The sequence below is a fragment of the Triturus cristatus genome, chromosome 10 (genome assembly GCF_964204655.1).
Source record: "Triturus cristatus chromosome 10, aTriCri1.1, whole genome shotgun sequence".
NCBI classification, from domain to species: domain Eukaryota; kingdom Metazoa; phylum Chordata; class Amphibia; order Caudata; family Salamandridae; genus Triturus; species Triturus cristatus.
Window position 1 is genome coordinate 89,186,293 of NC_140593.1, and position 27,424 is coordinate 89,213,716.

The 27,424-nt window shown below is 43.0% G+C and overlaps 1 protein-coding gene across 1 annotated transcript; it reads right to left on the reverse strand.

Moving 5' to 3' along the window:
- Positions 1 to 8,741: 8,741 nt before the first annotated feature.
- On the reverse strand, positions 8,742 to 26,155 carry LOC146788908 (uncharacterized). The gene is made up of 9 exons (XM_085630481.1): positions 25,955 to 26,155; positions 25,268 to 25,381; positions 18,162 to 19,847; positions 17,316 to 17,415; positions 16,729 to 16,877; positions 13,922 to 14,034; positions 12,204 to 12,293; positions 11,197 to 11,319; positions 8,742 to 10,575 (listed from the first exon to the last, which is right to left on the reverse strand). The coding sequence occupies exons 1-9, from the start codon at positions 26,019 to 26,021 to the stop codon at positions 10,393 to 10,395; spliced, it is 2,625 nt and encodes an 874-aa protein (XP_085486607.1). The 5' UTR covers positions 26,022 to 26,155; the 3' UTR covers positions 8,742 to 10,392.
- Between the last annotated feature and the right edge of the window lie 1,269 nt (positions 26,156 to 27,424).

A 27,424-nucleotide genomic window follows, 5' to 3' on the forward strand; every position in this document is an offset into this window, starting at 1 on the left:
TTTAAGCCCCCTTGCCTCTTCCTCCTCGCGTCGTCGCAGTGCTCCTCCGCCTCTTCCCTGGTTCTTGTCCGTGCCGCCCGCCTCGCGTCCAATGCACCACATACGATCTAAAAGCGTATGCGTGGTAAATGCGCATGTGATGTAATGGTGCGTGGCATAATGGTCTGCGTCCTAACGTTGCTTGCGCTGTAACGCTTGTGAGGTAAACGCATGCGACCTAACGCATGCGTTGTAATGGATGTAACTCCTCAAAAAAACAACTAATAACCCATATAGACACTCATGTAGCTACTCACCAACCCATGCAGCCGCGTATACACAAAGTGAGAGACTGATACAGATATTTACATATTTAAACATTACTCACTAACCCATGTATTCCCTAAAATACACTTAATCAGTCAGTTATACAATCAATTTTACAAAAAAAGAAATCATCAATTTAGACACTTATATACCCATTTATTCTTCCATCGACCTTGAGATGTACATACATAAAACATATTTAATTTTCAGAAAAACACACATTCACTGGATGATGTCATCAGTGATGTCATTTAATTTTCAGAAAAACACACATTCACTGGATGATGTCATCAGTGATGTCATTTGAGATGTCATCAGTGATGTCATCAGTGATGTCACTGACCCTGTTTTGTACGGGTGAAATGTCCAGCTAACTATAACGCCCCTGAAACCTATGGTTTTTTCAGTGAATTTCTAAGGTTTTTTAAATGCTAATTTCTAACTATAACGTGCCTGAAACCTATGGTTTTTTCAGTGAATATATATATATATATATATATATATATATATATATAGAGTTACAAAGTTACTATTAATATATTTTACATTAAATCAGTTGTATTTATTAATATTTTAAAAGTGCTACTATAAAAATAATTTTTATATATATTTTTCTATTAACTAAATTAATGAATGTATTTTGTAATTACAAAATGCATCCATTAATTTAGTTAATAGAAAATATTAAACAGTTACAATCCCCCCAAAAACACATTTACTAAAAATTCTCTAAAAATTTAAAAGATAGAAAAAAAATTGAAATTTAAAAATTAGGCAAATGATCCCAAATAATAATACAACACATTTTTTTGCTGTTTTATATAGCACCACGTCAACCCAAAGGTAGAAGAGTGCTTTACATGAGCACCAGTTGCATTACAGACAGACTCATTCATTTAACCAAAATTAGGTACTGCATTGGAGTCTGGGAGATTTAGATGTACTATTCCCATTCCAGTTTATGCAACAGTATGGAAAGTGTTGGACTTTGGAGGGGTTGGATTTACTATTCCTACTGCAACCTGCGCAACAGTAGGAAAGGAGCTGGACTTCAGAGGAGCTACATTTACTGTTCCCATGCCAGTCTAAGCAACAGTAGGGAAGTGTTAAACTTCACAGGGGTTACATTTACTATTCCAATTTCCGTCAGAACGACAGTAGTGAAAATCTTGGACTTCAAAGCGGTTAGATTTACTATTCTTACTCCAGTCTAAACAACAGACAGGAAAGTACTTTATTTCAAACACATTACATATATGAATAACACTATTAATGGATAAACAATGTTAAACTCTTAATAAAACATTATTAATTACCATTAAAAACAATACATACATATATATGTGCATTTAAAAATAACAATTATTAAATAAATAAATACAAATGAAATACAGATAGTAAATTCAACTTTCCTAACTAACAAAGAGAAGATAAAATCATTAGTAATTGTTTTAATTTCAATTAATACATACAAAACAATTCGAACAGCAAATATTATGGCACAAACTTACTTTCACAAACACTTACCATAAAATAGTTTAAACATGGTGAACAAAATTATAAATTGTTAAAAAAGTTACATAATTAATTACCAATTAAAAAATGACATATACATATCAATTATTATAAAAGAATATATATTTATCTTTTTCCCAACCAACTCATCCAAAAAAAGTAATCTATAACATTTAAAAATACATGTGTTATACATATAAATACTAAAATCCATAGAAAAATAAACTAAACAGTAGAACAATTACACCATTATTATAATCAAATAAATAATGTAAAAAAGAACAATAATTGAAATCAGATTTAGGGCCTGATTACGAGTTATGATGTTCCTGATGGGCGGCAGCAGTCTTTCTGGTGGTGGTGAATGTTTTTGCATATTTGTCAATGCATGTGTGTATATTTTGACTACACTAGTGGCGGTTATTCCGCTATGGCAAAGGAGCATCACCCCCCCCAAATACAGTAGGAAATAAAATATAAAATGATAATAAACGCTTGTTTTATTTTTACTTTCATGCCAAGTCTTGGGGCCGGGGCCCTTGGGGGTGGCAGGCACTGAGGGGAGTTGTAGGTGCACTCCCATCACTGTGCATGACGGTTTGGCCGGCCGTCTCAGGCCAGCCAAATAGTCATGCGCAGTGAAAGCTCTCTCCGACCCAGCAACGCAGCTGGGTTGGAGGGAGCAGGCACAGGCTCTCAGTCTGTCCTGGAGCACAAATCGATGGCCACTCAGGGCAATCCTGAAGCTGCTCCCATGCGTGAGAGTAGCTTAAGGATTGGCCGCCATGCGAGCGTTGGCGATCCGCTTGTCATAGTAATTGACCCCTAGGAGTCACTCAGGGTAGCATTCCTACCCACTGTTCTTTTGCCCACCATGCCACCTCAGTTTAGACCCAGCAATATTCAAATAAGTATTGGTCCTGCTCCAATAAGAACAGTTGAGCCCGAACTGCCGAGCCAGGTTGTCAGGGACCTGGCACACAAGCAGCCCAAGACCAGTTTCAGCGTTTGGCCATCCAAACGTGTGAATGAGCCGCGGTTTAATTTGTAGATGATGCACTTTGTTTTGAAGATGGTGTGGGCAGAGAAGGGGAACCAATGGAATTACATCATGGTGGGGATCTGGATGAGGCATGTTGCAGTGTGGATGATGCCCTTCAGGTGGGCCAGTGTGGAGTTCGGGAGGCAATGGAGCAGGTTGTTGCCACCATCCAAATGGAACAGTACAATGCTTTGAACAGCAGTCCTGAAGTTGATTTCTGGGAGGATTGATTCCACATACTTCAATAGAGACGGATAGTTTCAGGCTGTATTGGTTTACAGTGTGTTTCGTGACGGTAAAGTGATTCTCAGCAACTTGGGAACACATCTGTCAAGGTTCATGTCATGCAGCAAGGTTCAGAGTAGTTCTTGCTTGTTGTTCTTTGTAAATAGTAGGAGTTCCATCTTGGTGAGGTTGAACTTCAGATAGGTTATTGACATCCAGGACTAGACGAGGTACAGCCAGTGTTTAAGGCTTTGCTTGCCTGGAACAGAGAAGACTTTCAATAGAGAGCGGTGTTTCCTTCAATGAATAGTCTGAAAGGGCTGCATGTAGAGGTTGAAGATGATGGGAGCAAAATTAAATCCTGGGGAACTACACAAGAGATCTTCTGGGTCCCAGAGGTGCCATGTGAACCTACTGGTACTGGTACGAGGAGAAAAAGCGAAGGATTTTATCAGTGAACTCTGACAAGGACCCAAGGGATCCTAGCGCACACTGTCCCATCAGTCTACTAAATGTAGATTATAAATTATTTATGAAAATTTGGGCAACAAGGTTGGGCCAGTGTGCACAACAGGTGGTCCATGGAGATCAAACAGGTTTCTTACCACAAAGATTAATGGCAGTGAATGCATATGTTTTAACACAGGCCATTGATTGCCTGTCAGGCAGCAAGGACAAGGCAGCTATCCTGTTGCCTGATGCAGACAAAACCTTTATCACTTTCAGGCCTTGTTTTTGAATTGCGAAAATTTAGGTTTCCCTCCCAGTTTCTCAAAATGTTACGGGAGCTCTATATAGGATCAGAGGCTAAAATTAATATAAACAGAGAAGAGGAGGCGTGGTAAAGATGAGGCGAGGAACCAGGCAAAGATGCGCGTTGTCCCCTCTCCTGTTTTCTCTGTTTTTTGAACCCCTGGCAATCAAAATACATAATAATCCTCAGGTTTTATCTCCTTTGAGTGAAATGGCTAAAATAAAATTATTTGCGGATGACGTCATCTTTTACCTGAAAGCGAATCCTACAAATATCCACAACCTATTCGAAGAAATACAAGCCTTTACTCAGATATGGGATTATAGATTAAAACAAGTCAAGACCGAAATACTGCTGTTTAATTCAAATGTAAGGTGTCTCCCATTGTCTATGCAATGTACATCGTCTCAACCTATTAGATATTTGGGAAAATAGTTAATAAATAATTATGATCAATTGTTCTCGCTCAACTATGACACTACTCTAAAAAAGGGAAAAAGCTTTTAGATAATTGGTCCTCACTTCCTTGCTCATTAATTAGACCAGTTTCAATGGTTAAAATGTCCATATTGCCATTATTTTTATTTTTGAAATTTAATCTTCCTCTCAAAATACCCAAATCTTATTTTAGGGAGTTAGATGTAATTATTTGAAAATTTATTTGGGCTAACAAACAGCCAAGAGTTAAACTCCCGATACTTCAATATATCACAAGGGGGCTTCGCCCTCCTGCATTTTGAGATATACTTTCAGGCAGCACTGACTGATTTATTAGTTCAGCTAGCTAAGTCACCTTCCAAATGAGATAATTTTATACTGAATACAATGCTGTGTGAATGTGCAATCAAATTGCGTGTCTTTCTGCAATCTTCCAAACTACAGAAAAAAACAAGTGATAAAACAATAACGGATTTACTACTTTGTATACAGTTATTTTTTTTAAGTACTTAACATTCCAGCATGTCACTCATTTATTGAAATTTCGGATTGCAAAAATAATGGGATACGGTTTTCTCAACGGATTTTACATTCTTGGAATGATTTAGGATTAGCACAATTGGGCAATTTTTACAATCTAACAAATCTAGGGGTATATTATCAACGGCCAGCGATAATTATCGCTGGCCGCTCATAGCGACAGAAAAATGATCGCCAGCTATCGATGAATATTATCGCCATGATAACGCTATATTTACAACGCATAGCACAATGGCGATAATATTTCAGTGATAGCGGTGTTTTCAATGGAACATCGCTGGTTTTCCAGCGATGTTCCATTGAAAACAGCGATAACATTGCTGATAGGACCCTGTGGTCCTATCAGCATAATCCATATCCTATTAAAAGTATGCCTTAGTCAGGAATTTAACAGGTGTTAAATTCCTGAGTTAAGGCTGAGGTAGTGCAATTTTTTTTATCGCTGCACCTCCTTGTTAATATCGCGAAGCTGCCTTCATGATATTAACATGTGTTGTTTTCACAGCCACGCCTCTTTTGCATCTCATTAGCGATGCGAGGCGAGGCTGTGAAAAAACGGGCTCTACACCAAGGAAACACGCGCTAGCGTGTCCTTGATGCTATTGCGATAAAATTATCGCCGCTTTTCGGCCAAAAGCGGCAATAATTTTTTATCGCCTCGTTGTTAATATGGCCCTAATCACTTGGGATTTATTAGAACAGCAGTTGTGTCATCAGAACGCAGACATTTTGTCTTAGTTTTCACCAACTAACTAGTTTTCTAAGAGATAATTGTGTGGTGTCAAACACTTTGATGATGATGATACTCTCACAAATACAGGATAATAAAATGCCTAGAATGGGTAGTTGGTATTGTCTTTTATGCCAGGCAATTGAATTGAAAGAGATAGATCGATTCTTGTTAAAAGAACAGGTTGTAGATTTAACATCAAAGAGTGGCATTTCTTAAGTGAAGCGGGATTCAGAGCACATAGAGCTGCCAACTACAAAAGGATGGCTTATTTATCAACATGGTTGACTTATTATACACCAAAATGTTTGCATAAGATGTTTCACCTCCTTGTACATCAATGTTTTAGGTGCCAAGCTAGAGGAGCAGAGGATTAGATTCATATATTGTTTCATTGCTGCCAATTACAATTTTAGTAAGATCTGTTCAAGGTTATTAATCAATCGTTGTCTGTGAAAATGGTGCAGTCACTTAGATTGGTATTGTATGGTTCCTCACATGAGGTTTATCATCTGAAGAAATACCATCAATAGTTCATCTCGATTACCATACCGATAGCTAGTAGCGACCTGATTCTTCAAAATTAGAAATCAGACAGGATACTATTAATACACCACTGGCAAGGTAAGATGGCCCGACTTATGCATTTGAAGAGGCAAATGCCAAACGTATTGGGGCCATACGTAGATTTAAGGAGATGATGGATTCAAAGTCAGATCTGTGACTGCGGGTGAGTGTCTGAAGAGTTTCAGCACTCCTTCCATCATCTCCTTGTGTTGGCCGTGATTAGAGAAGCGGTCACATTTTTATTTTTTTTATTGTATTGTGACATTAAGAAATAAATGTTACAAGCAGAGATATTAGGATGTGGTGAATGTTTGAAAAATTACACTAAATATCTGCTATTCATCAGGATGTACATTTTTGGAATTATACTATTGCATCTTTTGAACAGAGTATATTTTTGCTGCTATTGTAGAGGCTTTTTCAGTGGAGATATGTCAGATTATTATTTCTTGTGATTTGAAAGATGTTGTTTTGCTACATGCCTTGTAAACCCTGATTTTCACCTACTCAAATAAAAATTGGAAAAAAAACTGTTCAAGATTTCAGGGTGTCGAGGATGGGATGATCAATGGTGTTGATGGCGGTAGGAAGAGAACCTGTTTTAAGATCTTATGTCTAACACATAAAAACATGTATTGTAGAGGCCCGGTCTACTGGACCAAAAAGCGTAGCTGGTACCAGCCAAAAAGGCCCTTAAGATCCTGTAACAAATCCCTCCTTACTCCGCTCAGAGTACGTACTGTTAGAAATGGGGGTCGGGCATTTTCCTTTCTTGCACCTACCCTCTGGAACAAATTGCCTTTACATTTACGTATCACCTTTGATCATAATCATTTCCGCCAAAATCTAAAAACATGGCTGTTGGACCATTAACTCTGTCCCTCCTATGCTGACAACTCGGAGCCGTCTGCCAGCGCCATGAGACTTTCGGGTGATTTGTGTGCTAAATAAATGTTCCCGATTTGATTTGATTTGATAAGAGGTCCATCAACATCATGAGGTAGGGCTTTCCTTTTTTGTTGTCATCAGGACGTTGTCTATAATTTGTAATATACCTTTCCCGGTGCTGCAGTGCCATCTTAATTCAGATTGGTATTTATGGCTTGGTTGGTTGGCGTCAATGTGATCTTTGTTTTGCACGTAGACTGTTTTTTCAATGATTTTCTGATGATGGGTGGAGAGTGAAGAGACAATAACTGGCAACCTGATCAGGGTCTAGTGTCATTTCCTTCTTGGGAGGATCTGGCCTGTCTTGAGAGCTTCTGAGAAGTCACCCTGAGTGATTGAGGCATTGAATATAGTGTGTAGAGGGGTGACAACTTTACCAAGAGAGTTTTAATGATGAACAACAATAAGACACGTTCTTCATAGTAGGTGAGTTTGAGGGAGTTGAGGCTGTTGGCAAAGTCCACTAGAAACAGGGGTTTGCAGGATCACCATTTTGTTGAGGCACAATGGAACAAACGTTTATGAAAAGTGTACATGCTTAAAGAAAATGGATGCAGACTGATCGATCACCCAACACTAAGTAACTGGTCCACCACTATTTATTGGCGGTGTCAATAATGGCGGAGCCTGAGGAGGTTCTGCGAGAAAGAATTCCCCCACCATCATAATAGAGCGGGGAAATGCAATAATGCATGCATGGAACGTCTGTTGTTTTTCAATGGCAGTCCATCTACTGTTCCACTTTAAATCACAGCCTTGGAAATGTATTTACCCTTTACAGAAGCAGCATGTGGAGAACTAATTTCTTTATGGTGATGAATTTGTCGGATTCGAATATCATGCTTTGGCCCCATATCACCTGCACAATTAAGTTATAATAAAGAAATCAAATATTATTATTATTGCAGTCCTTGGTTTGCATTTCATGTGTTTAAGGCAAGCCATGATAAAGCGCTTTGAATAGTCTAGGGATGTGCATGATTGTCCATTCTTTCCCTGTGCTGCCATTTCTAGTACTGTGCTAGGGGCAGCCATTGGTAACAGCTACTAACCCTTTCCTTTCTTTTACTACCTCCGCACTTTCTACCCTGATCCCCGGGGTCATGAAGGGAACGTCAGGAATGAAAAGGATCCGGATGTATTACTGAAGTTGTGGCTCCATTTCCCTAGCACCTCACCTGCAAACAAGAGGTGGTCAAGGAGCTATGTGTGAGTCATTGTATAAAGCAGTTTATGTCACTTGAGATCACAGGGTGTGAGATGTCAATTCAGCTATCCCAGGCATCTTGGTGAATTGACTTTAATGCTGTATCAGCCACAAGAAAATCAGAGGTGGGGAGTTCAGAGGTGGGGAGTTCAGAGGTAGGGAGCTCAGAGGTAGGGAGCTCAGAGGTAGGGAGCTCAGAGGTAGGAGCTCAGAGGCAGGTAGTTCAAAGGTAGAGAGCCCATATATTGAGAAGCAGCTTGGTGGAAGTTGGTGGATGGAACCAACCTATTATGGAGGCATTTTGCTTAATCCTCAATACAGGACACAGACAGAGAAATGTAATACAGATATTAATTAATATACATAAGAGAGGAGCGGCATGAACTCTTTACAGGTTGATTGGATAATTCTTGCTAACTTTGACTGGGAATTAATTTAGCAATATTCAAGAAAATACACAATTTGTCCATTGTTTTTAATGCTAAAAATAATTTAATTTTAGGTAGTCAGAACTTAATAAACACTTGTAAAGAAATGTACATTGTATTTCAGCTTACAAAGCCAATAAAATAAATTTACAAACTGCATTTGTGATACAAATAGATGTGAACTGCTTTCATACTTTTCGACACAGCACTCAACTGTACTTTTAATTAAGTTATTGGTCATTTGCGTATGTCGTTCATTTTTCAAAAGCTGCAAGAACGCTCTGCTGAAGCAGGATTAGCAGATGGTTTCCAATGGAATATTACCAACCATGTGTAAAGGTTATGAAAATTGCCATACATTATTTGATACTTTATAGTTTTACAGACTAGTCTCTGGAAATAAAGTTCTGAAAACATTTAGAAAAAACAAGTGATTTGCTGATGCAGCTAAAGTCTTTGCAAATTGTGGAGCAAGACTGGATACAAATGTTCACATGCAAACAACCTGCTCTACCTCAAACGTACAGTTAAACACCAATTTGTAACAAAACAACTTCATGTTGTGACAAACTTGCCATAGTGCAAATAAAATAAGTTAAACAATTCAATAAATATAAAATGATGAGTTGTACTCTATGATATACCAAAAATCACAAAATTGTTTAGGGGTTCCAAGGCTGGAAAGAGGCTACATGACAAAGATAAGGAACACACACCAGGTGTCTCATAACACAACTGACTTTACAACTCAGGATAAAAGATTCTTCATGGAGGGATGCCTGTGGTGGGGCTTAGCTTCCCGCATTGCTTACACTTATCCAGGAGGCCATGATGCGGACTGGTCAGAAGAGTCACGTAATGAAATCCAGACAACGAATCATTAAACGGGGTGCTGACAAACAGAAACGTTAAAGTAATGACCCCCACATCCAGGGAAACAGCTCCCTTGGTGTGGGGGTTATTAGTTTATTTTTTTTTAAACTAACTTTGTAAGTGCGTTTTTGGAAAAACAAATTGTTTGGGGTACTGCCGTCATACCTGATGTCCACCTTCCATCAAACCTTTGGATACCTTCAAATGAACCTCCATGGCAGCAGTTCATCTGAAGGTACATAGATCATTGCTGGGTCAGCAGTGATCTCTAAATATAGCTGTCCTCTGTTCATCAGTGTGGCAGAAGTAATGTCCTCTGCACCCTGGCGGAGGGAGTAAATACCACCAATCTCTAAATGAGGCCTGTTATTGTAGATGCAGTAGCTTTGATATTTTTTTTCAATTTCCATTTCAATTTCATATCAAAATATTTTGAAATCAAGGTATTTGCACTGTAAAAGCTATAGACACAAAATCCATAAAACAGATAATGATTGTGCGAGAAAAACCACTAGGCGCCAGATTAGGACTGAAATCTGGTGTCTGAAAAAACATGCAGGGCTCAGAGACCATGTAAGATAGAGTACACACACACTGTACACCTTTGCCAATGAGCCCCAAGTCACCAAGGAACTGTTTCACAGCTACGATGATTAGATGAGCAGGTTCTTGATGCTATTGCTTGGTATTCAATTGAGATCATTTGAAACAGGAAGGAACCACAATTCATTGTGTGGTTTACTCAGTATATTCTGCTCCTTTAAGAGTCCTGCAGTTATCCCTCATTTAGGTGGACATTAGTCTGTAGAGATGTGATGCTCACAGCTGCTCATCTTCAGTGGAGAACGCTTCATTGATGTAGGATTGTTGCAAATTGTCTTCAGAGCCATCAGTTTTTACTTGGTCCGTGATGGTTCTGAACATGTTTGGCAGCTCCAAGGATTGTGTTGTCACCTGGTCAGCGCTATGCTTCATCTGGACCTCCTCAAAGAGTTGCAGCACCTGAGACAAAAGCCATCAATACTGTTAGTTAAAGTAGAATGTCCTTTCTTAACTTCCTTCCCACCTCACTAATGGTACTAGGCCTCCAGATGAATGGATTTGAAGGCCTTTGCTTTATTGCCTTGAAGAATTACTGTTTAACTCTTTCAATATTATGTCCTGCGACATCATGAGCAATGGCTAGACATTCTGCCATATCTTTGTAACATTCATATGTAAGAACATTCAGAATTTACATTTTCAATAAATAAGAGTGTCCTAGTGGTCGTCTTCCCATGGCAAAGCTTTTTTGTACTGCTCTGTAAAAAATATAGTCTAGCACCTTATACATTCCCCATCACTTGAAGGGCAATGCTAGTGCTTTCTTGACTCTATATCTTTGTAGGTTGCATAGAAGCTTTGGAGCCATTCAGGTTGTGTCATTAAACCTGAAACAAACTTCTTATTCAGCGACTGCCTGAATCAACAGGAAATAGAATGTAGTATTCCATACTGCAGCTCTGCTGCATGACTCTCACCAAGGTAGAACCTTGGAATAACAATTCAACAAGAGCCTTTAGCATCCTTTATGCTCCTTATATGTCTGAACTGAGCCATTGCAAAGTAATATGCTGGACTTACCTGAGATTTGGGCACTGTTCCTATCCGAAAGAAGCCAATGGTCCCACTGTCGATCTTGGTGCAATTGACAATGGTGGAAGGGATGTTCTCCGGAGAAGCCCCATCACAGAGGACTCCATCAACCTAAGTAAAATAGCCACACATGAGCTCCTTGTCAAATATATGGTCTGATAGCAAAGGTGGTGAGGCTGCACTGGTATTATTAATTAGATTAGAAGTGTGTGCTCATGTAATGTTCAGAGTCAGGGCTAGACTATAGTTTCTGTCCAAGGAGCATAAGCTGAGTCATCTATGCCAATATTAGTACTTGTGACAAAACAAATTAACCCACAGACCTCGATTAAAAAGATACAAACCTAATCTTAACATGATGACAACACGAGGCACTGCAGATTTATACAGAGCACAGAAGAAACTGATGTCTTTTGGAGCTTTTCATAATTGGTTTTGTTGCTATCCAAAATAGTATTTATTTTATTCCGTTCACAATGATACAACGGCTGCATCCAAACCTATGAACTCAAGTTACACAAAGATCTCTAGGAAAGGCACATTAACCCACTCAGTTATTTTATTACTGAATTTAGTATGCTGCATTATATGAAACCAATTTTCTTTGTTATATTTTTTTCCCATTGCCCTTTTCATAGTATGTTCCTGGTCTTCTCCTTTCCCCAGATATAGTCAGATTAGAGATTCTCTTGTGCACACAAACATTTATTTGTCCTAGTCACGCCTCCTATGATTATTCAGGCACTTTCATAGGTCCAGGAAGAGCAGAACATGACCAGGTTCAAGGGTAGATATTGAAGACTTTGCAGCAAACCTCTCAGGCATATTCTGGAGAACTGCTATTTAACCTTTAAGAGTGTTTAACCATGTAAGGTTTTGCTGCTATCTGCTACTCTACAGTCATGCCACAAAGGTGTCTCCTCGCTCAATCAATACTTTGGATTCCCATCTAACTATAAAAAAAGTGTAACCCTGAGGTTTATAACAATTGATACCTTGTCTCCAAGCTTGGCATACACTTGGTTGTGGTGCGTGGTGTCCGCTTCGCCACTTGGATTGGCTGAAGAAACCACAATGGGCCCAACCTGGTGAGAAACAAAGACAGTGGATTTACATACCTTCACAGTTCACAGCCTTTGCTCATAGTGACACTCTCAACATTTCTTTCCTTGCAACTGGATAGGAAGATACACATGCCCACATATGCATTCTATGTTCTGGTGGGAGTACTTGAATAAAGACCTTGTTGTGTCAGTTTGAAAATATAGCCGGAACGTGTACCTATATTAATAGGGCCAGGAGCTTCCCTTTTCCATACAGCTGTGGGCACAATAGCTGCATAGAAGTTGGTTTTCAATCACAAGGTGGGAGACAAAAGCTTACTTGTGAGTTCACTCAGCTTCCAGTGTTTAAAGTCAACCAGTGCTTATAACTTCTGGGACTTCTAAGTTCTGGTGCTTATAAATTGGCTTAGAAGGGTTAAAATGTATCCGGGTGACTGACCCCTTTAAGCCAAAGACTTTACCGATGACTAATCAGTCATGTCCTGTAACTTTAGAAGAATATACCTCCCTTGGCTCCCTAGGATATGTCCCCTGATGTGCTCATCAAGAATACAGTTTGATTGATTTTTAGCAATAACATATGCAAAGCTTATAGAGGTTAGGACTGGCAAAGGGTTTTCATTACTGGTGGAAGTAAAGGCCAGTTAAAATGAGAGAGATCTGTGCCTTGTCCAGATTTCAATAGTTCATATTATTTGTAACCAAAAACTCTGTGACTAATTCTGCTCAAGGATAGATCTCTTACAAAAGGAGCATCACTGAGGAATGATACATGGCCACCATTTTATATTTGCATGTGTCACCTGGGTATGCCAGTTACACTCAAAATAGTTGTCTTATTGAAAGGAACGTGATTCAGCTGATCTTGGTGGATCTAAATTTGTGTCGTCATCTGTCGCCACCGGCAATAATCGCAGGTGGGGGGTGGGAAGGCGTGGGGTCGCAAGGGAAAGGTCACGCGGGGAGAGGGTGGTAAATGTAATAAAAATAAATGTACCTGTCCGCTGGCTGGGTCCCGCGTTTTCTTGGTTACTGCTCCTGCTATCCTGCCTCTAGCAGAAGCGGAAAGCAGGCAGCCTCCCTCCCCTAAGCCAATCACAATGTTGCAATGGCAGCCTTGTGATTGGTGGGGACACCGCCCAGCCAGGGGCGTAGAGGGAGGCCATTTTCTCCATGTAGGCTGCATTGCAGCCTGCATGGAGAAAGGGCAGAGTGCGCATGACTGGTTTGGTCGGCCCCAAAGGCCTAACCATTGTGCCCTCGGGAGTGGGCACACCACTCCTCTCCTGCTCACAGAGCAGTCCCATCCATCCACTCTCAACCAAACCCTTCTGCTTTCTCGCAGTGCGATAACCCGAAACATAAAAAGGTAAGTAATTACCAATTTATGTTTCTGCTTCTCGAAAAGAAGTGTGGCGACGCTCCTCCACCCTAAGGGAGGAGCCTTCCCTGGTCTTCATCGTACCCTCTCAAATGGCATTGTGATGCATCTGCCCTCCCACCCAGCCCAAAGTATGACATTTGTATTTGCTGCACCATTTCAAAGTCAAGGTAGTTAGCCTGAGTCACGCTCACTTGCAAGATGCACAGATGCTTCTATCATGCCCACTCTTGCAGTGGTACCATTGCAGTGTCAGGCAGTCACTCACTTGATCTATCAGATGTGTGGTTACAGAGCAGTCTGGGATCCGGATGGCAATGCTCTCAGCAGTGCCGATGTACTGTGCGGAGTCTTTCAGACCAAAGAAGTCCAGCCAGTCCCCTGTTCATTAAAGATAAAGCAGAGGAAAGATCAGCAAAATGTGATAATACCCTTTGAACACCAAGCAGTCGTCGAACCCCTGAGCGCCAATTACTTGGGTCCCTTTGTTGACCATTCGCAAGAACACATTGGTCCTCACGTACATCATGGTTCACTGTTCTGTATCATGAATATCCCAAGTGACCTGATGGATTGTAGCTCATTCATGGGAGACAGTATTACAAGTGCTATTAATATATTTATTTTATTTGTTTTATGGTGCTGTGCATAGCACCTCTTGGGATAGCAAAAAAAAACGTTTTGATAAATAACATGGAAGCACATGTACCGCTGGGTAGGTTATGTGTGTGTATTAGTTGGAGGTATTGGTACTGTGCAGAATTAGCAGTATTAGCTAGGAAACAACAACAGTAGGAGAGACATGGCTAGAATTCAGGGAATTTCACAGAGGAGCTGGAAGCCTGTACCTGGGTGACAGCATCCCTTAAGGAAGTGATCAGCTTCTGTTTGCATTTTGGGAGGTTAGTCTAGATAAAGCTTACTGAATTATGTAACATTGTTGGAATAAGGCACGTTTATTTCTTTTTTTTGCACTATATATTCATGGAATTTTCATTTGCACAAGTATTGTCAGAAACAGCATTATCATGGTTCGAACAAGAAATGTGGTCCGTGTCACATGCAAGGATAATAATTAACTTACCTGAACGAGCAGGTAGTGCTGGCCCTATGGCGCGCCATCCCATTAAGCATCTCAACTCTCTCTTGGATGTTTCCACAGAGTGTCCATAGTGTCATGAATTAAGGATCTTCGAGCCACACGAAGCATGCCTTAGTGTTTGTCGCGTTTTAATTTATGGTCCTGCGTTGTTAAGGTGCAGCTATTATTTCCTGGTCTAGAGGTGTCTAAGCTCTGATCCCGACAGTCTCGTGAGTTGGGGACAAGATTTGGAATGTTACCTTTCCATGTTTTGGCGATGTCAAGTTTTTGCTGATGCTGTTTCTTTGTGTTGCGGTATTTCATGGCTAATGTGTTGCTCTTCCTTAAATTTGGGATTGAGCCTTTTAGAAGGGTGTATGCACTACATTGCCATAATCTGGCCTGTCCAATTAGCAGATTAGGTGAGCTCCACGTGGTGATTAATCTATAAAGAAGTGATCTGTGAAAGACGTAAAATCTTAAAATAAACTACTGGCTTCAGACTTTTACTGAGTATATCTCACAGAAAAAGGGGTACAGGGCATGTGGGTGAGGTGAAATAGGAGACAATATGCAGTAATATGTTTAACAGCAGCAGGTATAGGTAGGAGTCAAAGTCAGTGTGTGAGACTCTAGGGCCTCAGTATGACTTTGGCGGTGTGGGAGCGGGGCTGCCACGCTGTTGCCCCACTTTCACACTGCCAAAGCCAAAACAGACCGCTTGCCAGATTATTACTTTTTAAGTCGTTGGCAGGCAGTTCGTTGGCATTCCCATGGTGGTGCCTTTAACCCCTTGAGTGCCCCGCCCTTTCCACGCCCTGTGCCGGGCGTTTCATTAGCGGGCGGGGCTCATGACGAGATAGTCTCGTCATGGGCACAGCGCAACCGCGGCCCATGACGAGACCATCTCGTCATGGGCACTCAAGGGGTTAAAATAGGCACCGCAAGGGGGCCTCAACGCATGTTCCTGCACGGACTGAAACACACAATGTTGTGCATTTTGTTCCATGCAGGAACATGGGGTGCATGCAGATAGGGGGGACACCATGAGCCCCCCTGCATGCACGCTATGGCGCGGAGGAACAAGGGGGCCCTGTAGGGCCCCCTTTGTTTCCTCACCACCACACTTTCCATGGCGGTCGCATTGCCATGAAAACTGCAGCAGTGAGCAAACTCCCAATATGCTTGGTGGCATCACCAGCATATTAGAAGCCTCAGACACCGCACGGGAAACATCGTTTACAACGCGGGGATTACATCGCGATGCCATTACATCGCGGTTTTTACAACGCAAGTCGTTACAACGACTTGCGCTAGATGGCGCTCTAGGACAAGGAATAGTATAATTTACTATCCAACACCTTCCCTGCTGTACGTAGACTGGAGTTGGAATAGTAAATTATACTACTCCTAAGTCCAGCGCCCTCCAACGCAAGTCATTGTAACGACTTGCGTTGTCAAAACCGCGATGTAATGTACCGCGATGTAAATGTATGCGTTGTAACGTCATACATCCACACCGCACCATCACCAGGGATCTCCTGGCTGTTTCGGTATACCCAGGGTGACCGGCAACCCTGGTCATATTAGAGTGGTCAGAAGACAACTACCGCCACGCAAGTCTGTTGGTCCAGACTTGTAATAAGCCCCTTATACTTCTCAGAGGAAACAAGGAAACATTGTGTCATAGAAAATATAGTGGATGCGCACAACACTCTCCTGAAGAGACGGTGGGTGCAAAACAGCAAGTAGCGACAGACATAGGCAAAGAATAATATTGACTATGGAGGTTCATGCTTCAGACTGTGTTACATTTGCGTTCCAAGAATGGGTATCGAAAAGGGAGAACCGAGTAAGCATGGAGATTTGTGTGACTTCCAACTCAATGTGTATGTGTTGGGTGGAATTACAAAGGAGATTAACCCATCACCTTCAAGGGCGATCATGAACAAGTGCTGAGTGGATTCCCTGTGGATTCAGAACCAGTTGCTTACCTCTTGGAATGACCAAGCTGATCTGATTTGGCCAGACTGCCTGCATGAAGTCCCACAGCAGGGGACTGAACAGATGTCGAGCAGGCTCCAGCTGCTTCAGGTTGGAGATCCAGATCGACATGGGGGCATCCTTGGGCTTGAGTTTTGTCCTGGATGGAAAATTAGGACAAATGTCAAATGTGTGGAAGGAAGCTTGGAACACTTACTGTAGGTCCTTCTCTTTAAATGACACTTTCAGAAACAATGTTCAAACTGTGCTCATCCTATCAGATAATGCACTAGATACCCTTTATGTGGAACTCCTGAATCTAAAAAAAAAAGTTATGAAAAAAGATCCTTGGAATTGTGTCTGTAGTATATAGTCAAAAAACAAACAAGGCAAACAAGGCACCCCCTCTTCTTCTGTCTAGCTGATCCGGACCCCAGGAGAGAGCTTCCTATGCACCCACAAAGTATTCCTAATCAGAAATATGTTTTTATGCGTCATTATTTGGTATAGTATTTCCATTCAGAGGTTTTATCTTAAATCAAGTGTTTCAATACTGGATTTCAAGACTGAAAGATAGGGTCTACAACTGAACACATACCTATACACCTTCTCAACGGCAGACGGGCGATTACAGGCTCCCACCACCACATACACAGTGTCTGTGGGGATGCCACAGATTCCTCCATCTTTCAGGATCTCTGCAACAGAACAAAAGGGACCATCCTGTTAGGAACACATGGGCAGCCTTCTAAGCGCATTCATAGAAATACAGTCATTAAATAGTCAGTGCTCCGCTCCTGTAGTTGAAAGGCAGGCCTAGATGGGGTTCAGAGGTCTTTAGGTCACAATTGGTGTGGCTGTATAAATATACGTATTCTTTGTTAAATAAGATTTTGAGAGAGTAATTTGATTGCAATGCTAACTTAATGATTTGTTATCCTATTCTTAACCTAAAAATTAGAGAAGTCACATAATCTAGTGTACTTCTGTAATGTTGAGTTTAGGCCCTGTCGGAGGCGAGGGGCTGTTCATTTTGCATCCTAAAAAATGAGTAAATCACTTTTAGGATGTTTTTGAAAAGTATTTAGAGTAACACTGGATGTGCACCAGTTCATTGCGGAAGTCGGTTATTCAGGATCTTTAAGTATGATAAAGCCTCGGCATGAAAAGGATGGAGGGGGTTGTTTGCTGATTGGAAGGATCCCAAGTGTGCCTGTTGTCAATGAAGACTAAGGGATCACTAGAACCCACAATATGTTAAAGTATTTCCATGACCCATTAGGATATGACTGGTCCCAAATCTAGAAAAGCATTCAGATGTTGAAAATGTGCAATACAATTGAAGCTGAAAGAAGATCATGCTTTACTTTATCTTTAGAGCCATGTCAATCATTTCTAGTTTCGTTCAATTCATTGACTTGTTTCGACCATGGAGTATCCTTACCTGCAATCTGCTTGACAGATGTAGTCCTTCTGGCAGGAAGATGAGGGCACTTTGAGGATCCACCGTCACAGCCTTGAAGCTTTACTAGGGGGCGGCCCATAGGCAGTTGAGGTTCTTCGAAGGTGCTACCGATCAGCCCTGATAGGAAGCAGTAGAAGCTGACCAAGCCGAAAATGATGGTGACAGCAATGTCATACCCAACGGGGAGTGCATTGACTGCATCCAGCAAGAAACTAATGAGGATGAGCTCAAAGGTGAGGGAATAGAGGAACCAAGCTATGTTTAGGAAGAGTGTGCAGAAGATGATGAAGCCATTAAAGAGCATGAAACAGATGATGCCTACTGCCACGTGAAAACCCCTGGTGGATCCGTAGAGGCCACCATATCTAGTAAGGCCCCAGATGATCCACATAAATCCATAGAGAATAAATGCACAGCTCTCTAGGGTCTTCCCACGAGAGAAGGCAACTGAGCCACAGACGAGCTTCAGAATCCCACCAGCGACCACCACCCATGGAAGGACCACGGTGGCACGTGGGTCCGTTGGATCCACAGCCATAGCGATTGCAAAGGCTGCCAGGACACTGCATGCATGACCCAACACTTCGCCATCAGCATACTTAGAGTAGCCAAGGTAGGGGAAATGCAATTCTTTTTCTTGTCGCAATTTGAAATAACTCATGGCAGAAAACAGCTTCTTAAAAATCCCCTCCCCCACTGGGATCTTCTTAGGCGCTTTTAGATTGTAAAGTTTAGCCAGAGCCATTATAGCTGATGCCACATAAATTGCTACATTGACACCTTGGGGTCCTCCGTGGAAGAAACCATTGGGTTTACAAGCTACAGCTATGCAGTATGCTACAAAAAACAGCAGATACAGGCTGTCCCACAAACTCTTCCCAACAATGAAAAGGGCTAGGACAGAAAACAAGATAGCAAAAATGACCAATAATGGGACTGGGAAAACAGGCTCTTCGGGCTGCCAGACACGGTACAGCAACGAATAACCCTCAGCAAACCTTAGGATAGAGGTGAAGCCAAAGAATGTGGCTGACAAGGGATCAAAACAACGGTACGATAAGACACAAATGCCAATCTGGAAGAGTGCTGCTGTCCAGAGCCAGGGCACCTGCCCCACAAAGAGGCTGGTGGTCACTCCCAGGACCCTACAGCCAAAAACACTGGCAGACGCCATGTTCAGAAGAAGACCGATTACCACTAAATCATTTCTGCTGGAGACGTTGGGCTGGGACTTATAATCAACTTTAGCCTTAGCCATATCAGTGCCAGGGATGGAGATTCGCTTCGTACTAAGGATATGAATAGCTCGTGCTACACCAAAGTAAACCCCAATGATGCAAACAATAAGGTGGCTACAGGCCACAGCAGACGAGCCGAAGCTACTGTCATAATACGTGGCAATCTCATGGGCAGCTGAGAGAGAGAGGGCCAGGGCCATTATACTGAGAACGACTTCCTTCTGAAGAGCCCCAACTGCACAGATGATAAATAGACCAAGGGCGAAGGCGGCCAGCCCAGGGACCATGGCGTTCTGGAGATCAAGGATTCCATTCAAGACTTTTTGTCCTTCCAGAATGTAGATAACGCCCTTGCTGCACCATAATGCTGAGACCGTCAAGGAGAAGGACACGAACAAAGGGATTGGTCCTTGGCTCTTTCGAACTCCTGCAAGAGAGAAGGAGAGAAGGAGTCACATGAAAGAAGGAGCTAACGAAAGAATGACTGCCAGTTACTGGAACAAAGAGAAAGAGAACATAATAGGGTGAAGAAGGATTGGAAGGAAGTGAGGAACAAAGAGGGTAGAATGGGATAGAAGAGAAAGATAGAGAAGATATTATCAGAGATATGTCTATGAGAGAACCAGAGAGAGAGCATGAGAGAGATTATAGAAAAAGCAGGAAAAAAAGGAATGTGAATAGAAAGCATTGTACATTATGTCAAATCACTCAATCTTTCTTTTACTCCCAGTTTACTTGTGCAATAAAAACATTGACCCTTTGGATTCCCTGGCAGAAGCTCCCAGAGTTTAGAGAATGCTAAGAGTGACTGCTAATGTACTTGAGGTTTTTGTGAACACAGTGATGGGTGACTACTGTGCATGGGGAGGAGGATGGTTGGTAGCAGTGATTAGTGTGGGGTACATTAGTCTTTTCCATAGTGATATTAGTTATGGAGTTTAATGTTAGGGGCTCATTAGGATGGCGGGTGGATTTGATCCGCCCGCCACCGTAGCGGTGATTGGGTCTGACCGCCACGCGTGCGGCAGTCCCGCCCATCCAATTATGATGGGACCACCATCGCTGCATTCGGATTCCGCACCTTTAACATTGCGGCGGTGGCTGCTGACAGAAGCACCGCCGCGATGTTGAAAGGAGCATGTTGTGCATTTCACTGCACTACGTAGCAGGCACTACACATTGCCTGCCACTTGGTGCAGTGAAATGTAGGGGCGTATCATGTGCACCCACACCTCCCCCCAACACAATGGGGGCCCGCAATGGGCCCCGGAAGACATTCTCTGCCAGCCTTCCAATGGTGGTTCAACCGCCACAGAAAGACTGGTTTCCGCCGGCATCATAATTGTGTCGGCGGAGCCTGCTTGGCTCCGACACAATTGTGATGATTGCTACCATTGGAAAAGCGGCAGACGGACTTCCGCTCTGCCGCGGTACCCAGAGCCATCCTAATTGGCGGTGGGTAAATCCTGTGCGATTGCGGAAGGACCGCCGGGCCGGCGGTGTCGGTCCTTCCGTCATCCTAATCAACCCCTTAGTGTGGATTCCTGTTTTGCCTACCCCGACATCCCAGAGATAATGCACACCAAGGATAAATTAGCTATATGTGGTCCAGTCTGCATTCCCATTGACCACTGGATGCAACGCCCTTCAATCTAATATGGAAGGGGTGTTCTATGGAAGACTTGCTCAGTGGGAAACTAGCTACAGTTATGCATTTTAAAAGGCTTCAATGTGAGATTGGCCCTTGTGTCCTCTAGTGTCCATAACTTGTCAAACATACCAGTATTTCATGGACAGTACCTATTATTCATGTTAGACTTAGAAAGAGCTCTGAAGCTCAGCTCAGAGGAGAGTCTGACCAGGGCAAGAGATCAGAAGTTGTGAGTTTCTACCAAGGATAGGATTAAACCTGGAATACATTTCCTTGTTCCTGAGCCAGGCCTAGAAAGCATGCTCGTGGGCTGCACAGCTGAGGCATCGCCTGACTTGGAGGTCAACTACAAGACTCAGCTGAGACCTGCCTTGGGACGAGTCTAAGAAGTGACCCTGCTTAGAAGCCAAGAGGATATGATGATGAACTCTGGATGGACAACATATGATCAACGTTTAGCTTAGGACATTGGGGCTGTGCTGTATATAACTCTGGGCACAATGCACAGCACCTTAAAAATGCTAATAGCATGAATCGGCAGACATTGTAGGGAGCTTAGGATGGGGTGGGATAACTGAGCTGAGAAGCTCTCACCTCCAGGGAGGTCCCTAGGTTTTGAATCATGTGTAGGTGACCCTACGAGGAGGCTTTCGTGCCAATGGCTAGGTTCCTATAATAATCCAAGTGGGAGCCAATGAGAGTAGACACCGTATTGTGATTACTTTCTGGGGAGCGAAAAGCAAGAATTGGACAGTTTCCCCCATATAAAACATGCAAGAGGGGAGGCCCACCTGGCCACAACCACACTAACATTATCCTCATTATGTGATGGCTGAATACATTCTAGACCTTCAAGGGACTGTGTCTGTTGGTGAATCTGCCCTGCCTCCTTCACCCTCACGACGTTATCATAGCTCGTATCAGCCCTTTTCCATTCGGAGGGACGCAAGAGTTTTTTGTTGTTCCCCGAGTTCCTTTTGATGCCTCTTTTTTGGCTGAGGCTGGTCATCCTAATTGTGGAAATATGTGAACCATCTTTCTGGGACCCAGGCTTCCAGACTGCAGGTAAATGGTGTGATAGGACCCTAATCCTCATCTGTTGTCCTCCTTTTACCAGTGGGAATCAATTAATGGGTCCAACTGGTACTAAAGGTCTTGTGGGGGACCTGCCACTGAAAAGCCAAGACCAACGCTAGTGAGTGACAAGTCATGGGCTCCTTCTTTTGGCACCGCCAGGGACCCTGGTTTGAAGGGTATCTTGATTCTCTGGATCTTAAAAAACTCACTTTGGGTGGAGTTGGCGCTATACGTGTTCTCCCTGAACTGAGTCCATTGACACTGTCTGTGACTCCCGGATCCACAGTAGCGCCGCTAACTGGACTCCGGCTCTTTGACTCTGAGGTACGTCTCTTCCGCCCACCCATCTTTACCCATCAGAAAGGGCCTACTCTCCAGGCTAGTCTTTCCAAGTAATTTTGGGTTGGTTGTTTTGGGCACTGTCTTAGGACCTTGTGGTCAAAATTCCTTGAGCTTTATCATTACTCACTGAAAAACTAAGACGAAGAGCTGGCATGTCATAGGGCACTTGGCACATTTTAAACAGAATGCCTGACACCCAGAAGCAATGACAGACAAATGTAGAGACCTGAGAGGTGATAAGAACTTCCAGGCATTTCAGTGGACTTTTGACCTGCAGCCTTAAATGTCACTGTGGACTTCATAAAGTAAGCCTTGTTTGCTAGTTAACACCCTAGTCGGATTACTTTGCATCACATGAGGACTGAGGAGGGCAATAAGTAACTATAGCCCTGGGACGGCAGTGGCACACAACTAGTTCTATCTTCTCAGTGAAGACCTGATGTGCAAACTTTTCATAATTTGCTGTTCCATAATTCCACACATTTGGCCGAAATTTGCTGCAATTACGGAACGTTCAATCCCTTCATTTAGCTCATAACGAAAAATGCCAAATAAATAGTACAAAAAGACACAATTGCTGTGAACCACATTGGCTCGTGTTCCGTTTGTTTGTGCTGTTTCCACGCCCAGTGCTACAGTTTTGCTGCAAACAGTGATGTAATTCAGCACATTGCGTAATAGTGTCATTTCTGGAATTTCCCATAACAAACAGAACATGAAAGTACATGAATTGCGCTACCATAGTTTAGATTTCACCTGAGCCTAGGAAAAAGGCGTAACAGCTCACACTCCTTTAAAGTGTCTATGAAATATCAGCAAGATATGTCTGACAGGTGGGGTAAACTTCACCAAAACAGTGCTTAATTTGAGCCAGTGGTTTACGGTGCTCAGCACAGGCACTTAATTGTCAACATTGGCACTTATGACAGTCTGCCACATGGTGGCACTGTTTGTGTAATTTACAAATAAGTGCAACAACAGTTGTTTATTAATTTAACACATAAAAATTACCAATACCTGCTGCCCAAGCCATTTTAATAGATTTGGGGGCCTGGAATAGCAAGAATGGTCCCAGGTGTAGGACTGTGGTGGCTAGTGGTTGTTTGGTACTGTCAGTGGCAGCGCTGGCAGGGGCAATGGCTAGTGCAAGCTTCTGTGGCCTCCTGGCGAGGGCCCTGGCACTTATTTATTCACAGATTAAGCACTGCGCCCACATATTAACAAGTCGTAGTGTGTGCTTCACATGTTGATGCTTCTAGTCCACCCTTTAAAATGAAGCCTGGCTCTCTTTTCATTCCCATCTGATTTTTTGGGATGTTTTACTGGGTGTGTTTTATTGGGATCAGCGGCTCTTTTATCTGGAACCTGGTCGCCATCTTTTGGAAGTGGGGCACACATTTCACTGCCACTTAGGTAAGGGAAACACATATTGGTCAGTAAAGCTTCTCGAAAGATATGCTATTGAGAATGGCAACTACTTTGTTTAATCAGAGACTAATTAAGGCATGGGCAGCGTGGGGCCTGGCCCAGGGCCACAGCGTTTCTGGGGCCCCTGATAGAGCCGGCTCTGTTCTGCAGAGAGTCTTGCCTCGATGACCTTGAATAATTCTTAAACAGATAGTTTTAAATACCGTTTTCTCTTTGTTTATTTTAATGTGGGGGTGTATAGGAGTACATTACAGACAATTTGCAGAGAAATGTTTGTTCCTCAACTCCATGCAGCATCCGTTTAAAAAGTTTCTTTTCGATCAAAGCAGGACCTCACATAAGCGAACTGGAGGGGGGTCGCAAAGATTATTTGCAGTAATATTGGTGAGCTGCTGCTGTGTTGTAATAGTGAAAACACACTGCACTATCTTTGAGTATTAGATGTAAACATTTTTGAGTATTAGATGTAAACATTTTTAGAATTTGACCAATGGGCCTGTGGCACTGTGCACTTTCACTGACCTGGATATATGGCGCATTAGAGCTGAAGTTGAATCATTAATGGAATGCTGTTCTGAACAGGGGCCCCCAAATTACATTTGGCCCAGGGCCCCCGAAATCCTTAAAATGCCCCAATGTTTAATTTGACATGAAGCTTTTAATCTGTGGCTTTTCTCCTGTTGGTATTAACTTTGCAATAAACGTAAGCTTTAGAGACACATGTTTTCTGCCTCTACTGAATACTTTGAGCTCGGGTGTATGGTTTCCCCTAAGAGTTGCTGTTTAGAGCATTCATTCTGTGCCGGGTGCCTGTGCTGTGGGCATGCGCTGTACCTCTTCCTTCACACCCTGGATGCCGCCCCGGGGGATATCTCGCGTTCAGCAGTCTCGCATCAGCATCCTGCTGGTGGTCCTCGGATGCAAGGATGCTTGCGATCCCTCGTACTCCGTATTGTAAAGTGGACACAAGAGCTTTTTCTCTGCCAACCCCTCCCCCCTCCCGCCCCACCTTTCCCAAGTTATGGAATACGAGGCCGGAGTCTCTAAGGGTGGAGAGAACTGTCGGAAGTTTTGCAAAAGTTTTAAAACTTGGCTTTTTAGTTCAGTTGAACGCGTGCAGACTTGGCTTCCAGCTGAACGCTGTCCCTGTTGGGTTTCGCACATGGACGCGCGCGGGGAGCAGTTGTGCTAAATAAATTATATCATTCATTCATTCATCATTGACAGACACTACAGTCACCCACTAAATTAGCAGATTAAATTGGCTTTAGTTCATCCTAATCACACCCTAGTGCCCACGAGATGACGTAAGGCCCCTCACAATCGGTTGCACCCCCTTGTGCTCTTACCTGTGTACCCCAGAAGAGCTGCCACTGTGACCAGCAGGACCCCCAGGGCTGTGCTGGGGATGAGGGGCGGCGAACTGTTGGAGGTGTAGGAACTCACGGCAAGCAGGAGAGACCCTGGAAATACAGGAAAAACAGCCCTGAAATACTGAACGCACACGCCCTGCAGACTTCCTTCCCGCCAGCAGTTCAGCCAATGTTTATGTTTAGGGGATTTGTAGAGCGCTTAGCTGCCCGTAGGCTTCCCAGCGCTAGGAGAAAATGGCATAAGCGACCTTGGTTAGGTCAGAAGGAGAATTTAGGGAAAGAGCCTTTTAAGAAATGTAATACGTCATTTAAGAAATAGAACTAGTCAGTTGATTGCTCGAGCCTCTTCCTTTTTGTTGAAAATCCATTCCCCTCAAATAAGTTTGATGAGGAAACTGACCATCCCGTATATTGCTTAACTTAATATTAACACGGCGCTTGACACCATCGGGCATCTAAGCGCTGTGAAATATACCTCTCACAGTTCAATAAATGAGTTTCAGAAGTGGCGAGAATGGATTCACCTTCCAGTATGAATTTAAGGCGTCAGATTAGGTTGCACGGGATCTCCGAGGCACGTGCATTGAGCCACTGAACTATCTTACTAGCTATTCACACAGCTGAAACATAGGCAGCTCGGTAAACAGCGGGCATGGTTCCTACCTGCGGAGACGGACAGGATCCCGACCGAGTAGTGAAGGGGCTCGGGGGCCCTCCCTGGCTCCGTCATCCTGCAGCTCGTCGGGATTCGGCGCCTGTGCTCAGCGGGGATGAGTGTGGATCTCTGGAGCGAGGATGAACCAGTACCGTCGACTGGGCCAGGCAGCGCTTTATGTGAACAGCGGAGGGTGTGCCAGTGAAGGCTGTTGTGGGGCTGCTCAGTGATTCATCCTCGTGGCTGCGGCCTTCATGAAGGGGGAGGAGCTACAGGGAAGCGCTCGGAAGATAGAAGGAACCGGAATAGCAGCGGCATTGGTGTGTACACGCACAGGACCTGAGGACAGGTGTGGACTTTCCCTGCAGTGAGCTCACCTTTTAGAAAACCAGCATTGGCAACTCCCAAAGGCCACTGCCTGCACATTCTGGAATATCCTGTATCCCAGAAGGAGTTTCGATTGGCTCCTCATGGTATCAGAAATTATTTTTCCTTCTCAGTGTTCTACAAATTTAAATAAGACAGGACTAAACTAATGGGGGTCGTTCTGTGGAGCCTGTTTTGTTTTGCTAATAACTTTGGCGCCCTATGACGTATCTTTGCAAATTTTTCAAAACTTGTTGGCCACACTTCAGTTGCTGTTTGGAAAGTTTTTGGTGATTCGTCAAGCGGGGGCTGAGAAAAAAGGGAGGTCCCAAAATGCTTTTTCCCCATGCAATTTCCCATTGGGATTTTGAACACTACTATAGCCCGAACCTCTGAATTGAATAATAACAAATTTGACAAAAAGCTATATCTTGGTCCAGAAAGAGTGCTTTTTTAGGTCTGGTCTAGGCAGGGCATGCGCTGTCTCTGAGACATGCTGTATCTACTGTGTTGGCTTTCAGCACGCCCATCCTTTTTCTTTTTTTTCAATCACATTTTACTGAAGATTATTGCATCAACAATCACAGGCTCCAGCCTTATCCACCTCAATAATACCTTGCAATACGTACATTACATTAAAGCTATATAGCTATCCTCAATACTTCAATCTTCAAACATCCCAAACGGCCCACCTCCCCTCTTCTCCATGAGCCACGCCCCCTAATGATACAGACAGCAGGTGAAAAAGTATAAGCAATACCGTCTAATTAATCTGTCTATCCATGCCATAGATTTTGTCAGTGAAATGTATATGATACTAAAAGAAGCTGGTGCACACAGCAACCATGTTCAAAGGGAAGCAGAAGTAGGTGAGCCCCCTGTTGTGTTTGTTGATCACTGATGATCTGAATCTCTCAGACAATCTACCAGAGTTTGCCATGCCCATGCAGTATCTATTGAACCTAGTCCCCACCTAGCCTCTCGCAGCAGTACCTCCCCCTCATAGCCAGTCCATATTTCAAGCTCCCTGCTCCAAGTTGTGCTTCAGGGACCCCCACAGCTCTTCCAGTGTCTGGTGATTTCTCGCTTTTCCCTTATGTTAGCCAAATCTT

What these genes read in the sequence shown, in the direction of transcription:
- LOC146788908 (XM_085630481.1), bottom strand. Translation starts at nt 26,021, where the DNA reads ATGACGGAGCCAGGGAGGGCCCCCGAGCCCCTTCACTACTCGGTCGGG. An exon ending in CAGCTTGGTCATTCCAAGAG is followed by an intron (nt 14,035 to 16,728) that starts GTAAGCAACTGG and finishes TTTAATGAACAG; the next exon opens with GGGACTGGCTGGACTTCTTT. An exon ending in GAACAGTGCCCAAATCTCAG is followed by an intron (nt 10,576 to 11,196) that starts GTAAGTCCAGCA and finishes CTTTTGTCTCAG; the next exon opens with GTGCTGCAACTCTTTGAGGA.